We start from the raw sequence: 16,132 nt of genomic DNA, 5'->3' as shown, positions 1-16,132 counted from the left end.
GACTGTGCAGAAATTGATAGACTGCTGCAACAACACCTACTAGCTCTGTAGCCGCCATTTTTTTTCTTCCGTAAACACGCTTTGTGTGTGACGTCTTCTTTTGCGCATGTGGGCTGCTTTGAGAGCCGTGAACCGTTCACCCTAGAGCGCGTTTACTGTCACATTTTATTTGTAGTGTGAACAAACAGACAAAAATAAATCAGATTTGATCAAAAATAGCATTAAGACGTCCAGTGTGAACGTAGCCTAAATGTTCTTACTCTCCCTCTGTTTATCAGAAGCGTCGGTCTAGCCGTCAGGTGAAGAGGAAGAGGTACACAGAGGATCTGGAGTTCAGGATCTCTGAAGACGATGACAGCGGAGACGACTCGCCATCGCCAAAGTCTCCATCGTCCTCATCGCAGCAACAGGTGCAGCCAAGATTTCAGTTTTTGGTTTGTCTTCAGTGAACCACTTGTCAGAAGCTAAATGACGCGATTGAATGATGCTGTTTGTCATATTTGCCCGTTTGGAATAACATGTGTAAGGCTGCATTTGAACATTGATGTACTGAAATGTGGAACGAAGCTGGCAAGAGACACATGAAGTGAAATCATTGTAATCAAGTTGTTGACAATGTCCATGTACTTATGTTACCATAAGTGGAGTGATGAATATATTAAGAGTGAGCTTTGCATTCATCTCGAATCATTTGATTGGTTTGCAGCTAGTTCAACAACTACAGCAAATATAGGAAGTAAACGTTGTTGAAGCAGGCAGTTAGGAGGAAATGCATCCAAATTGACAACGCTTTGCTGTCAGCTTCCTTCATGTTGTGTTGGATTGCAACCAGTGCACTTCTGCTAACATGTGGTGTAGTAAACGCACAGCATTGAACATAACAGATTGGCCTGATGTAACTAATACCCGAGCTAGATTTTTATTATTTTTTTAAATCCAGATCAGACCAGTATCCAATCCAGACATCACATGAAACAATCCAGCACGGTGAATGAATTTGCTTGTTCTGTGTTTCCAGGATGTGGCTGAAGCTGAAGGACCAGTTGTAGAGAAGATCATGGGCATGCGCACCTCCAAAAAACAAGTGAGCTGCACAGATCCACACCCTAATGACACTAACACAATACACAGATCCACAGGGTGGCCAGAGTCGTGGTTTGCGTCATGTGATTAGCCTTCCCACAGTTGACATAAGCACATTACACATACATACGTTGCTTATGCAGCATGTTTTCACTTGGAAAGCAGATTCCTTATATTTCAGCATGTGTATGCTCTGAGCTCTGTGTGCGCCTGCGATTGACTGTGTGTAGGTGTCGGCCTTGCTTTGTTTTCTACGCCTTGTCTAAAGAGAGATCATCCCTGAGCCAACACAAGCGCACACACACAATCGCCAGCCAACTCTCCTTTGCTAGCCAGCTGCCAATGGGTTATCCCCCTCGCCCACCACCACAACACACTCCCGTGCACAAGCACACTCACACCACTCTTTTTCTCTTGCAGCTCTGTTCAGAGTTGACCTCGGGCTTGGCACACAGCCAAAACCGCAATACTAGCTACACCAGACGCCAAACTAGCGTTTCCTCAGGCAGGGTGTGTGTGTGATTGATGATTCATGGCATTACAGTAGTAGTAGCATGGTAGAGGGTGTGTGTGCAGTAGTAATGGTGAATGAAAGTGGACAGCCTTGCTTGAAAGAGCTACTGTTTTGGTATTTCCCCTTTTTATGCATTTATGAAACAAAATGCTCAGTCACACAGATTTTAGCAGTTGAATTTGTTCAAGTATTTCCTGTTAAAACCCATTAAAACTTCTTCAACAGCCTTATTTATTTTTGATCAGCATGTTGTAGCCAAAATGTTAAATAGGTGCAAGGCTGCTTACACATTACATGAAGGGCACCCCTTTCTCTCAGTTTGAGACAGTTTACTGTTGAATGACGTGTCAGAGTGAAACTCACGTGCAGGCTCCTTCACTACTTCGACCACATGTTGTATAATAATGTTGAGCCACTTCTGCAGCTGCTGTATTTGCTGTGATTATGATCCCTTTTTTGTATTGTTTTTCTTTTCAGCGGGAGTCGGGGGAGGAAGTGGCGGTGGAGGAGTTCTACGTCAAGTTCAAGGGCTTGTGAGTAGTAGCTTGGCTTTTTTTTGGTTTTTTTGCTCTTTTTCTTTCACATCAGAGCTGCCTCGTTCTTCTTTTTTCTATTTATTTAAAGACCTATTTCAGTGAACACAGGGACATTTTTAAGTATGTGACCCAGATCCTCTCTCACATTATTAACAAAACTGGTGCAGTTGCATCCTATCACAATGATAAGCACATGGAATGCTTTTCATTCATTAGATACCTGTGTCATTTCTGTCTCTTGCTGTGTGAAATGTAAAAATGCATTTTACAAAAACAATTTAAAGTTGCTTGTTCTCTAAGCAAATTTGACCCCAACATGCAAATAATGTAGTTTTCAGTCCCCCCAGCATTTAACATAAATAAAGTGTGCTTAATTCCTGATTCGCTTCAGCTTTGATTTTAGCAGCTGGCAGTTTAAAGAATTAACCCTCCTTTGGACAGGGATACAACTAATACTAGATCAATTATTTTCTCAATAATAATTAAGTCTATGATATGCCGGAAACAATACATTTTTCATGAGTTTGGAGAGCTTCTACTGTCTGATTCAGAGTCCGAAATACTTTGAGCTCACAGCCATAGAAGGCAAGGAGAGCTGATATATGCAGACACTGAAGTAGATTTAATTTGGATGTTTGGGGGACACATCTGCACAAAAACACTGGTGTCAAATCGGAGGTGATGGACTTTACCAGACTTTTGACTAAGCAGTCCAGAACAGAGATACAAATGTCTTTAATCCGTGAGACACAGTTTCTGTAAGAAGTACTCTAGCTGATAGACTTGGAGATCTCCCTACGACATCACATACGATTTTCTTCCTCTAGTTTATAGCATCCAATTCTTTGAAATGACTGATGTGAAATTTATTTTGTGCTTCTCAGTTCATACCTCCACTGTCGCTGGGCTGACCTGGAGGAACTAGAAAAGGACAAGAGGATACACCAGAAGGTCAAGAGGTTTAAGGCCAAGCAACAACTCAACACCTTTATAACTGAGGTAAGACCAAAACGCTGCACCACAAACCAGACCTTCCGCTGCATGGAAGTAACCACTCACAAGGAGTGCTTCTGAATGGAATGTGTCAAGAAATGTTGCTGGCTATAAAATTGTTTTTCCCCCCCCCAGAGTTTTGCTTTATACAGACACTGACTTGAGTTTCATATAGAGCTGTTAAATAGAAAAGCTGGGTAGATAAAACTAAGAACACATTTCATACAGAGGAGTTTACTCTGCAAGGCCTCATTATTTCATATTCAGTGTATCTTAAAACTCCACTTCTTTTCTCTGCAGATGGATGATGAGCCTTTTAACCCTGACTATGTGGAGGTGGACCGTGTCCTGGACATTTCAGAGAGCACAGATGAAAATGGAGAGGTGCTTTGATCTCTTTCATTGGGCTTGAGCCTCTCTTTTTTTTTTTTCTCTACACCCACACTCACCAAAGCGCCCTGTGTTTTATGTGTGCAGACGGTGACCTTATATCTGGTGAAGTGGTGCAGTCTGCCTTACGAAGACTCCACCTGGGAGCTGAAGGCCGACATCGACCAGTCCAAGATAGACGAATTTGAGCGTATCGGAGCACGCACGCCCAACACTAAGAGAGTGGTGAGTGGCTGTGCTTTGGGTGCTGTCTGTCTCCTAGTCTCCTCCTTATAGGCGTGTTCGTGTGTATTGGCCTGCTGTCTGCTCCTTCCTCTTCCAGATTTACAGCTCCCTTAACTGCTCTCCACAGGGCCACGTTTTTGCGGTCTTACACACTCGCACACATACGCCCTGCTCTTGTGGCCAAGCCAAACCACTAACAGTGTGTTTAATGCTGAACAGAAGCAGCTGACTGGCTGTGGTCTCTCCTTCCATCACTCTTTCCTCAGCCTGCATCCATCTATTTTAACTCCTGCCTACTGTTTCTCCTTAAGGGCCGTGCTCGTAATGCTCCATCATATAGTGGCAGCATTGGGAGGCAGTTTTTAGCCTCATTTGCAGTGTGGACCAAGGGCCTTTTCCCCAGAGGATGAATTCCATCAATTTAGTTGGTCAAAAAATCCTTAATAACCCAACATCAGTTTCATTTGTAATATGTGGTTTAAAAAGTGAGGCATCCTAAGGCTGCTGACAGAAACCATGTGTGAAAGATATAACCCTTTCATTTATTAGAATGGATCCAGTCTGTCAGTGCAGCGGGGTACTAACACTGGGGTTTTGTTTTTTTTTGTCAGCAAGGTCTCCTGCCAAAAAACCCTGGGTCATCTAGCCAAAAAGTTGAATTAGGTTAAACTTTTCCTGCAATGTGACTTTGTCCTGCGAGCTAATCAAACACGTGTACAGCTCACTCGCTAAAATACCTGCCACCAATGGCTACAACCAGTTGTAAAGTTCTGTATTAAAAGCTGTGCAGTATTATCACATTAATTTGTCCAAGTGTGCATCCTGGATTGTATTTCATTGTCTCAACAGCACGGTGCTGCTAATGCCTTTAGCTAATTTGGGACTGAAACTTTACTTACCCAGAAAGGGGCGCTGTTTAGTGTAAACACAACTGAAATCAGGGTGTTATGTAACAGAAAACAAACACTGAATGTATTAAAAGAAAAGAAAAGCTTGTCATGCTCATGACCAGTTGTCATGTTTTCCGTACTGGCTGGCTCCTGTCTGGCCATCCCTGTTCTTTGGCTGGATTAAAGGATCTCCACCTGCAGTTGGATGCCTTCTAACATCTTGTCATCAGTGAGCCCAAGGGTCCGTGCAGACGTCCGCATACCTGTAGGCGTTTTTGTTTTTTCCATGACCAGCCATACTTGTTCATGGAGACTGCCAAGTAGCAGACTTGAGTAGATTACCAAGAAGTAAAACTGGAATGACTACTCTGCCGTCGTGTCTCCATCTACCTACACAATACAAGCAATGCTCAACTCCACCATTTTGGACTGTAGTTGTCATTCTGTTCTGAAGATGCTCTGCATAACTTCAAGACTGCAAAACAGAACAAGGGGCAGTATTGCCTTCAGTAGTTCTGGAGTTACACTCCCAGGACGAAGACTCACAGGAGAGGCAGTTGGGGTTCAGTTATTTGCCGCAAAGGGTTTGGGCGAAAAAAGTGTTTGCAAAGGAAAACTTGTGAAGGGTGAAAGCTTTTAGTGAGCAAAAGCACCCAGAGCAACACACATAATCCTAACCCCTCAAACACACAAACAGTATCTGCATCTTTATGAAACACTGCAGTCATTAACACTGACTGTTTTTTAATAACCCTATCTGTTTTATTGTTGTGTCCAGGATCGGCCTCCTGCAGCTGACTGGAAAAAGCTGGAGGGCTCCAGGGAATACAGGAACGGCAACGCACTCAGGGAATACCAGCTAGAAGGCCTCAACTGGCTAACTTTCAACTGGTACAACTCGTAAGTCACCATTAATTGCATTTTCTTTGAATTAGTCTCCTAACTGCTTCTGTCAGTCTGCACATGTGATATCACCTTACTTAATATTCTTAAGTGGGCATTAAAGTGAATATTAAATAGCCCTGTGGTGCACTGCTGTTTAAGCCTTCCCATTGGCGTCATCATCTGTGCCTGAAATCACACCGCCAAAGTGTTCAGGAAGGCAGCTCGACACAAATGGAATTGAAATGACTGTTTTAAACTGGAGCTGTTGTGTTCTTCATATTTTTCTGTGGTGCTCAATTCAGGGTTGTTTTTTAATATAGCGCCAAATCACAGCAACAGTTCCCTCAAGGCACTTTATACTTTTAAGCTAAAGACTCTTAAGCTAAAGAGTTCTCAGAACTCTACAGTGTTCTGGAGAAAACCCCGACAAACAATCCCCTATTAGCGAGCGTTTTGCGGTGCTGAGATAGAAGAACTCCCCTCCAGCAGAACCAGGCTCAGGGAGAGGCAGCAATGAGCAGTTGGTTAGGTCAAAGAGAAGAAGAGAGAGAGCATAGGGAGACAGATGATCACATCAGTGTATGCACACATAATCCCTGTCAGGTGAAAGCTTAGCCTCCAAACTGGTCAGGAAGTTCTGTTCGACACAGTTTTTCCTACTCTAGGCCCTGCACTCGGAAAGAGTAGTTATCTCTAATATGGAGGTCACAGGCACATCAAGAAGGGGAAAAACTGAGGGGCTGGATCAAAGACCAGTATAGCATAAAAGTTGATTATTGTGAGCTGTAGAGCACAAGAATAAATACTTTGAGCTAGAAATAAGCAGATCTCCTTTAGACCTCTGTTGTGCTTTTATGTGCACCAATGTGAATAATTGTCATTTCAGTCAAATCAGTCAAATCCAACAGGAGAGCTAACACCCAAATATTTTCCAGCTTTTTTTGTCATTAGAACACTGATTTGGAAAACAGATTTTCCAAAGGGATGAAGCAATGTAATAAGCAAAGAGCTTATGGAAGACTGTTTAAGAAATTTGTGGTCAGTGTGCGCAAATACAGGTGATATAAAAGGCGTCTGTCTGCCTTTGTCCCCCCACAGACGTAACTGTATCTTGGCTGATGAGATGGGTCTGGGGAAGACCATCCAGTCGATTACATTCCTCTATGAGATTTACATGAAGGGCATTGAAGGGCCGTTTCTGGTCATTGCACCGCTCTCCACCATTCCCAACTGGGAGAGAGAGTTCAGAACCTGGACTGAGCTCAACGTGGTGGTCTACCATGGCAGTCAGGCCAGCCGGAAGACCATCCAGGCCTATGAGATGTACTACAGAGATGCACAGGTGAGAGGGAATTAAACATTTAAATATCAAATACCTTTTCCCCTTTAATACATTTGGCTTGTACTATAAAGCAAACCTATTCAAACATATTCGGGGTATCCTCCTGAGCTGGATAAATGTTCACACACAGCTAGTTATCTATTCAATAAGTTATCCCCGGGTTTCCTCTGGGTTTGACATTAGGGGTGCAATTAACAGCATCATACCAGTAACAATTATGGAGACGTGTACTAGTAATAGAGTTGCTTATGTTTACCTTTAAATCTTTAAATCCTGCTTCATAGTATAGGCTTTAAAGTCAAATATTTCATTACGCAGCTAACATATTTGTGACAGCTTGTATGAGGAAAAATGAGAAGGATCATAGAGGTGTAGATTAGGGAGGCAGAAACAGGATGCTGCTGTGTGAGAAGGTCTCTAGGTCTGAACACCACCTCAGCTAGCTGGGGATGGACAGCGCTCCTCTGCTGCATAAGCTCTTTTAGTCCTCTAGCTTTAAGCCGGAAACTGTAAGCTCTTTTTGTGCAATGCTGCTAACAGCTTTTAGTGTAACCTGTGTCACAGCAAGCCTGCGAAGCAGCATTTTAGTGTGCTTGCCTAGCTTCTTGTTCATAATCCAGACTGGGGTAATCCTCAAGGTCGTGCGGAGCCTATCTGCTTTCTCACACGCACCAAATGCTTGGGACTTTTCCAGGTAGATCTTTACAGATTATGATAGCAAGAGGAGGTTTTGGGGCATTTGACCTGGTTTGAATTAAAAGCTGCATAACAACTAGAAATACTCAAGAAACAACACCGAAACCAGATGCTCAGGTGAAGACATCAGAGCGTTAATGTCCAGACTTTTTCTGTTTCAAAGTCTGTCTTTGACTCGCGTTTGCAACAAATGGTGACTGTTTTGTTGACCTTCATGCTTTTCCTCTCTTTTTTTAATCACTTCTCCAGGGTAAAATAATAAAGGGAGTGTATCGGTTCCATGCGGTGATAACAACTTTCGAGATGATTCTGGCTGACTGTCCAGAGCTGCGCAGCATCCCGTGGCGCTGTGTGGTGATAGATGAAGCCCACCGTCTCAAAAACCGAAACTGCAAACTACTGGAGGGACTCAAAATGATGGACATGGTGAGTGGCAGATGTGTGTGGTTGTAATTTTCTTTGATTCACAGGACCAAAGGACAAATGTGATTTTCTTCAGTGGGTTAAAGCTCTGTCAACATTTCCTGCTTGCATTTTTAGAAACTCTAAATCTTTCTTCACCGTCTCTCTAGGAGCACAAAGTTCTGTTGACAGGAACTCCTCTCCAGAATACTGTGGAGGAGCTCTTCAGCTTACTGAACTTTCTGGAGCCGGAGAGATTCCCATCTGAACAAACATTCATGACTGAATTTGGAGACCTTAAGACTGAAGAACAGGTAACGGGGATACTCTGCTGTAGGACGACTTTTCATGTTTGCTGAATTCTCACTGCAGTGACATGTCCTTTGTGTATATCAGGTTCAAAAACTGCAGGGCATTCTGAAGCCCATGATGCTCAGAAGACTGAAGGAGGATGTGGAAAAGAACCTGGCCCCGAAGGAGGAGACCATAATTGAGGTAGAACCCTTTTACCAGAACAGCAGTGATTCTGCAGTTGCTAAACAAAGCAAATATAATAAAAGGGGGGGGGGGGACATTAAGCCCACTTCAGTCCTGGCAACACTGGAGTTTGGAATTAAAATGATTTGAATAAATGACTTTTTGTTTTGTTAGGTGGAGCTTACCAACATCCAGAAGAAATACTATCGGGCCATTCTGGAGAAGAACTTCTCTTTCCTGTCCAAAGGAGGGGCTGGAGGGGCTGGAGGCGGAGGAGCCAGTGTCCCCAACCTCCTCAACACCATGATGGAATTGAGGAAATGCTGCAACCACCCTTACCTCATTAATGGTACATACTCAGCTCCCCAAAATGAAAGAATGACTTTGTAATTCTCAATGTTTGTAACTGTAAACTTTTTTGTTGCACAGGAGCGGAAGAAAAAATCATTGAGGAGTTCAGGGACTCCCATAGTTGTGGGGCAGATATGCCAGACATGGCCCTCCAAGCCATGATTCAGGCTGCCGGAAAGCTGGTGCTCATTGACAAGCTGCTTCCCAAACTCAAAGCTGGCGGTCACAGAGTCCTGGTGTTCAGTCAGATGGTCCGCTGTCTGGACATCCTGGAGGACTACCTCATCCAGAAACGGTGAGAAGTTTGCGGAAGTTAAATATCAAGTTTTTGTCAGCATGGTTGTATCCAATACTCGATTTACCCAAAAGTAACTCACTGAACTAATTGCGGATGCTCGTGTTAAACATGACTAAAGTGTCAGATGATAAGGTTCGACTGCTCTAAGCACTCGTGTCATGCAGATATCTCTAACTTAATGAACTCGAGTACAGACATCTCGCTTTGACTCGTACTGGAATGCTCACATGTGCAGTGAAATGCAGACCGAGAAACAAAATGGAGCGTCACTTTTCAACATCAGCTTTCGGCAGAGCAGAACAAAGAGAGGATCTGCATTCCATCAGGTTTATTTTAGCTGCGATGAGCCATTAAAATATGGTCAGACTGGCATTGCAGGCCGCTTGAGACAACTTCTGCTTCTGCTACAAAACTTGTACTGCTGTGTGCAATTCCACTTTAACTGTAATTGTGACCGGTTGTCTTGCTCCGTGTCCAGATATCCATATGAACGTATAGATGGTAGAGTTCGTGGTAACCTGCGGCAGGCAGCCATCGACCGCTTCTCTAGACCAGACTCGGATCGTTTTGTCTTCCTGCTGTGCACGAGAGCTGGAGGACTCGGCATCAACTTGACTGCAGCAGATACCTGCATTATCTTTGACTCTGACTGGAATCCCCAGAATGACCTCCAGGTACACCCCCACCCCCGATGTGTGCTCTGAAATAAATCTGCGCTGCATCTTCAATCATCTCCAAATGAATAGTGTCCTTGAGAATCAACAGAAAAAAGCAGAAATGTGTTTACAACTCTAAATGCGTCTTCTTCCAGGCCCAGGCAAGGTGTCATCGTATTGGCCAGTCCAAGTCTGTCAAGATCTACCGCCTAATCACCAGGAACAGCTATGAGAGGGAGATGTTTGACAAGGCCAGCCTGAAGCTGGGACTTGACAAGGCCGTTCTCCAGAGCATGAGTGGACGAGAGAATGCCAACAGCGGGGTGAGACCTCACACCAGCGGATATATCCACACATAACAGCATCAGTCCACTTTAAAGTTCATCCTTCAGATTATCATATCCTTCTTCTTTGGGTTAAGCACCTGACCCTTTAGAAAGAGAGAGGAAATAAATATTTTCCGTCATTGTCCAGGTCCAGCAGTTGTCAAAGAAAGAAATCGAGGACCTGCTGAGAAAGGGAGCGTACGGAGCTCTTATGGACGAGGAAGACGAAGGCTCAAAATTCTGCGAGGAAGACATTGACCAGATCCTCCAGAGACGAACGCACACCATCACCATTGAGTCCGAGGGCAAGGGCTCCACTTTTGCTAAGGTGACAAAAAAAATTACAGTGAGGGCGGGGGGGGGAAGAGAGAGAATCTGTATATGAAAAATAAATCGCTAACAAGTGTTCCTCTGTCTGCAGGCTAGTTTTGTTGCGACAGGCAACCGAACAGACATTTCCCTGGAGGATCCAGACTTCTGGCAGAAATGGGCAAAGAAGGCTGAGCTAGACTTGGATGCCATCAATGGACGGGTACTACACACATGTGGCAAACACAAGTACCTGGCGTCTAACACACCACACAGGAACATGCAGTGTAGCCATAAATCCACAGAGAACCGTCACACCATGTATCTAAATACTTCACAAAGTTGAGGACACAAAGCTCTGGGCTGAGTTCTGTTATTTAAAGGGGGTTACAATAGTTATTGGTAGTTAAATAATGTGAGACGGCTGGAGAGTGAGACAGTCGGGACAGAAGGGAGGTACAGAGAGGGGGGAGAGAGATTAATATTGACAGTTGGGAATCTCCTCTCTTCCTTAATTACCCATGTTTCCCTGCTCGTGTGTGTGTGTGTGTGTGTGTTTGAGCGAGAGAGAGTAAGCTGCTTAGCTCCACTTAACAGAGCACAGATGCCTGGAGGGTACAGAGATATCACTTAGGCTCGTGCTCACACATACACGCACAGAGACACAACCTCCGTCACATTCTTGCACACACACACACACACACACACACACACACACACACTGAGCGCTCTGCTAACTGGCAGCTTTATATTCCTGCGTTCCTTCGCTCTCTATATCATTGGCCTTTTTTTTTTTTTATTACACCCCCTTCCCCCTCGTGTGCGTTTCTCCCTCCTGACGACTTCTTCTCCGTGCTCCCTTACTGCCTCTCTTGTGGAGGACCCTCCACTGGAACACTTAATCCAGCTCTACGAGCATGAATACAGGCCTCTCCCCTGGGATTTCTTATTGTACCGTGTTAAAATGGAAATGACTGCAGCTCTGTGATAATTGTGGAACTAACTACTGCCCTGTTTGTGCATATTAATGGGATTGCAAGTGGGTGGGGGTGGTTCAAATTAATTGAACAAAAATGTAATTCATTAGACAACATAATTAATGCCAGTTTATGTTTGAGCTAGGCAGCAAATTTCTCAGTATCATGTATGAAACGTGGGGCCAAATATCCAATTATTCAGATTTGGTTCAGGGGGATGCCATGTATTCAGGAATTGGAGAAGTCGGAATATACACGAAATGTACAAATGGGGCCATTTTCATGGGAATAAAGCAGACAGTGCTCTTCATATTTCAGGCCAGCTGTAACTGAACATAGGTTTTTAATAAAGTGACAAAAATTATTCAAACAAAACTCTTTTGTCTCCAGAACACGCTGGTTATCGACACACCCAGAGTGAGGAAGCAGACACGGCACTTCAGCAGCGTCAAAGAGGAAGAGATGCTGGAGTTCTCAGAGTTGGAGAGCGATGAAGATGAGCCCAGCAAACCCTCATCCAAACCACGGCGGCCCCAAGACAAAACGCAGGGCTACCCTCGATCAGAGTGCTTCAGAGTGGAGAAGAACCTGCTGGTCTATGGGTCTGTCACATCTTCATGTTTCTTGTTGACTAAGTTCAATGGTAGCTGCTCTTTAGCGTTCTGTTAGTGCTCCCTGCTACACTGCTTTCACATAAATATGTAGTGGACCTTGGCACTCCCCTTGATCTAAAGCAAACAGCTTTAGCTTTTGGGTCCAAGTTTTTAGCAGCAACTAGTAGATTGCATATCCCTCTCTCTGTGACAGGAAATTGTAAAAAAAAAAAAAAAAAAAAAAGAACAATAACCAGGTTATTGTGGAGTATTGCTGAAAATAAATGGCTGGATGTAGGCTGTGTCAGCATAAACTGAGGCATAACCACATCTTGCATAGGGAAGGGAATAAGGGCTGCTTGAGTATACACTGCTGTGCAAACTAACCTTATCTTACGTGTGCGGTATTAAACAAGGCATAAAGTACCACACATGTCAGCAACATTTTAAATATGATTTGATGATGGTAGCTGTGGTTCATGAGGCAGAGCAGGTTGTCTGGTAATGCACATGGAGTGGAGAAGACAGAAATCAGTGAAGTCAAGGCCATTGGATCTGCTAATCAGTGCCACAAACAACCATGCACATACCAAACATTCTTATTCTGCTGCGCACAGTGTCCTGTGTCCTGTGTCCTGTGTTCACTCAACTTTAACCTCGACTGTATTCAACAACGGTCTGTAAAGTCACATATATGAGAGCAGAATACTACACAGTGAGACTGACATACTTACCATGGAGACTGATTATCTGGCAAGCCCTTCCATTTTCATGCCTGACTTGAATAGTCAGTGTGTGTGTGTGTGTGTGTGTGCGTGCATGCAATGAACAGTGGTGCTAGTGAGATGTCAGCGTTGTTATTGTTACAGTCTAGTCTCGTGGCCTGAGGCTGTAGGACACACAAACACACTGTCTGACTGGGCCAGTCGTCTCTGCTCGCCGCTCTGTTGTCTTTTCCCATCATCCGTCTCTCTCGCTCGTTGTCACCCACCATTTTCCCTCTTTTTTTAAAAGGCTTCAGATGTAGGCTGGTGCACATGGTTCATTGAATATTGGGAAGCAGCAGCAGTGGAAAAAAAATTTTCAGTTGAGAATAAGAGTCTGAGCATTCCCGGCCACCACATCAGCCATTAGGTTGGTTCCACTGTGGAAGTGGGGGGAGATACACTGTGGTCCATGAAAACACTGTGATGTCTGCGTTACACTAGTTGGATGCCAGTAATGGTTAAGTAAGCAGAATGGTAGGAGGTACAGCATAACGGGAACCCAGCAGTCATTTGTGTGTGTTATGCTCAAATGGGAACCTTATAATTACTGCACTAAGCCCTGGGGGGGCAAAATTGAGGTCTCAATGGCTACAGGCTGCTTTTTGAGGGTTAAACCGTAGTGTTTGAATGAGGTTAGTGTAACACATTTGGGATGGTTAGGGTAAGGGGCTAGTGAAAATATGTCAACGAGTGCCTCCGCAGGGATAGTGGCTGTGTGACTGACAGAAGCGTGTTGAGGACTTGTCTGTACGTTGAATTCATGATGGATCGTGGGAGCCACAGAATAGTGTAGCACTTAATTATGAACGGTTTGAGTTTTAGTAAAAAACAAATGAAATAAAATTAAAATTCAACAAATGAACGTATTTATTTGCACTTAAATTTCTGACCAAATAAAAGTACCATTTTAAAAACGCTCAAGTTTCAATCAGTATTTTTTCATCCCATTGTTGGTGGGAGGGGTTGGTCTCCCCCAGAATACCTGCTCCCACATCCAAGAAGTCAAGTTCATTTTCACAGAGCAATAGTGATGTCTGCATTTAAACTAATGTTGGCCATTAAATATTGCATATGAAAGACTGGCATAGATACTGACAGAGTGGTGGCATTCATATTTCCCTTCAATGTCTCCAGTTGGGGTAGATGGAGCGACATTCTGGCTCACGGCCGCTTCAAGCGCCCGCTGAAGGAGAGCGATGTGGAAACAATCTGCAGAGCCCTCCTGGCCTACTGTCTGTTACATTACCGTGGAGATGAAAACATCAAAAGTTTCATCTGGGACCTGATCACTCCGAGCGAAGATGGGACCACAAGGACGCTTACCAACCACTCTGGTAACACACGCCTTACTCTCAGCCCTGATTGCACTAAATATACACTGTAGGCAGTTTTAGGGCCTGCTCGGTGGTTACTCGAGCGCCCTGAGAATTCAGGGCCTGGGGAAGGAGAAGGAAAAAGAGAGGCCAAGAACAACAAGTGGAAACAAACAGACTGCAGTTGCAAAATGCTGTCATGTTTTCTGTATGAAACTGTGCTGACTTGTTAACAATGTATCATAAAAGTTGAGAGGTCGTTATTTGTAGACGCCCCTGACTATTGCCTCACCATCTTCTGTCTTTCCCTTTAGGTCTCTCAACCCCTGTGCCCAGGGGCAGGAAGGGCAAAAAGGGGAAGCCCCAGGCCCCACCTCCACAGACTCCGCGTGCTGATTGGCTGGCTAGCTGTAATCCTGACCACTTACTGCAAGAGGATAGCTACAAGAGACACCTGAAACATCATTGTAACAAGTTAGTCCGTTTTTATGCTTGTCACATGACAACTTTCCACATCATATCCTGTGTTATGATGTTGACAGACACAATCTTTGTGGCGTGTCGGCTAGTCATGCACCTCTTGATTTTTGTAAGTTGATGGCACGGCCGTCGCTGCTGGGTTGAAGACACAAGTGTACGATGTGGCAAATGTTTGAAAACTAGAGTTTGTGGAAAGAACTTTGGGGGGGGGGAAAAAACACTGCTGCTCCTGATCAGTGCGTATGACGCAAAATGGTCAGAGCAGCAGCACCTATTGTTTAGGAGAATAGTGCAGAGGCTATAAATGGCTGCATCTATGCGATAATGAAGCGACCCCTGCGGAGGGTGTATTGGCACTTCCCAGACATCTAAAGGCACGTGGCACATCAGGGCAGCTAGTGGCCAACTTATGTTGCCAGCAGCACGAAGGCATTGTTGTGGGTAATGTTCATTTAGATGGAAAGTTAGTGGATGGTACTGTGGCTTTAAAAACAAGATGAAGATGAAAAACAAAACTTTAACGGATGTAGCAGTCTCATGACTTCCCCTGTCGCACACACACTGTCATTTGTGTGTGGTCAGCTCTCTCTCCTGTTGTCAGGGAGATATGCTTCCTTGGCCTCACGATTCAATTCCAAGGGTTTTTTTTTTTTTTTTGTCTACAGGGGAAGTTTGTGTGTGCATGTGCATGTGTGTGGTTTTCTGGCTGCATGCCAGGCCAGGTGCTAGGCAGGCAGACCTGTTGGAAGTGGGTGAAAGACACACATAAACACAGACACGCACACATACACACACTTGGGGGTGATTATGTGGTGCCATCTGCTAGGCTGGAGCACAGCGTTGTGTGGCTAATCAGACCTGGCACATTGATGGATGAGCACACACAGCCTGCCAACAAACACACACACTCTGCAACTTGTGATGCCATTGATGCACAAACACACAGACATGCTGCAGAATGAGTTGCAAATGACTGTCTTCATACACCAACCCCCCCCCCCCCCCCACCACCACCACCACCACACTCACACACACTCTTCGCTGCCTCTCCAAACTTTGCGTTAACTCTCCTTTCAGCATTCCTCAGTCCTTTCAATCCATCTCCTCTCTGCACCAACCAACCTAACCTGGCTGTCCTCCCCTTGTGTCCTGCTCCAAACATCCTTACTGGCATTAAATCCTGGTGACAAATCTTGTGACAAATGTTTACAGTGAGCCAGAGCTCCCAGATAGCAGCATTTCCAGTGTCAGGAGATCAAATCTGATTCACAGTGTTTGGCTAAACTGATTCATGTTACATGTTAAGGCGTTCAAAGCTAATTATCATACGGAACACGTTTCATTCTTTTCCAGAGATGACCATAATTATTTTGTCCTTAGTGGTAGCAAATGCATAGGAACTATATTTTATATTGAAACATTTGAATTGTATTTTCAAAAGAGAGAACATTGTAACGCAAAATGTGAACCATACTAAATCTCTTAAAAGATCCTTTATTTAATACCAGTTAACTACAGAAGATGATTCAGTTTAATTTCTTGATCTTATATGACATTGTCTTGTTCTTGTTTGTCACATATTTATTGCTTCTTTTCTAGGGTTTACATTATTTTTGTATCTGAAGCCTC

At 44.2% G+C, this 16,132-nt stretch overlaps 1 protein-coding gene across 2 annotated transcripts in view; it reads left to right on the top strand.

The window, feature by feature from the left end:
- chd7 (chromodomain helicase DNA binding protein 7) overlaps positions 1-16,132 on the top strand; it is a 72,227-nt gene that overhangs the window by 40,685 nt on the left and 15,410 nt on the right. For both annotated transcript variants that reach the window (XM_085389080.1, XM_085389079.1), the window contains exons 6-25: positions 279-410; positions 1,019-1,084; positions 2,075-2,130; positions 3,018-3,132; positions 3,427-3,510; positions 3,604-3,741; positions 5,410-5,531; positions 6,615-6,858; positions 7,804-7,980; positions 8,127-8,270; positions 8,353-8,451; positions 8,608-8,782; positions 8,863-9,079; positions 9,561-9,756; positions 9,894-10,061; positions 10,213-10,392; positions 10,486-10,596; positions 11,741-11,952; positions 13,845-14,044; positions 14,338-14,497. In XM_085389080.1, the coding sequence (XP_085245206.1) occupies positions 279-410; positions 1,019-1,084; positions 2,075-2,130; positions 3,018-3,132; positions 3,427-3,510; positions 3,604-3,741; positions 5,410-5,531; positions 6,615-6,858; positions 7,804-7,980; positions 8,127-8,270; positions 8,353-8,451; positions 8,608-8,782; positions 8,863-9,079; positions 9,561-9,756; positions 9,894-10,061; positions 10,213-10,392; positions 10,486-10,596; positions 11,741-11,952; positions 13,845-14,044; positions 14,338-14,497 (2,996 nt within the window). The remainder of the gene's footprint in view (positions 1-278; positions 411-1,018; positions 1,085-2,074; positions 2,131-3,017; positions 3,133-3,426; positions 3,511-3,603; positions 3,742-5,409; positions 5,532-6,614; positions 6,859-7,803; positions 7,981-8,126; positions 8,271-8,352; positions 8,452-8,607; positions 8,783-8,862; positions 9,080-9,560; positions 9,757-9,893; positions 10,062-10,212; positions 10,393-10,485; positions 10,597-11,740; positions 11,953-13,844; positions 14,045-14,337; positions 14,498-16,132) is intronic.

This window comes from Rhamphochromis longiceps, linkage group LG18, assembly GCF_057381845.1.
Source record: "Rhamphochromis longiceps isolate RC_006_pf linkage group LG18, R_longiceps_female_GT1.1, whole genome shotgun sequence".
NCBI classification, from domain to species: domain Eukaryota; kingdom Metazoa; phylum Chordata; class Actinopteri; order Cichliformes; family Cichlidae; genus Rhamphochromis; species Rhamphochromis longiceps.
The sequence above is the reverse complement of the archived record's forward strand: the minus strand, read 5'-3'. Positions and strand labels throughout refer to the sequence as shown.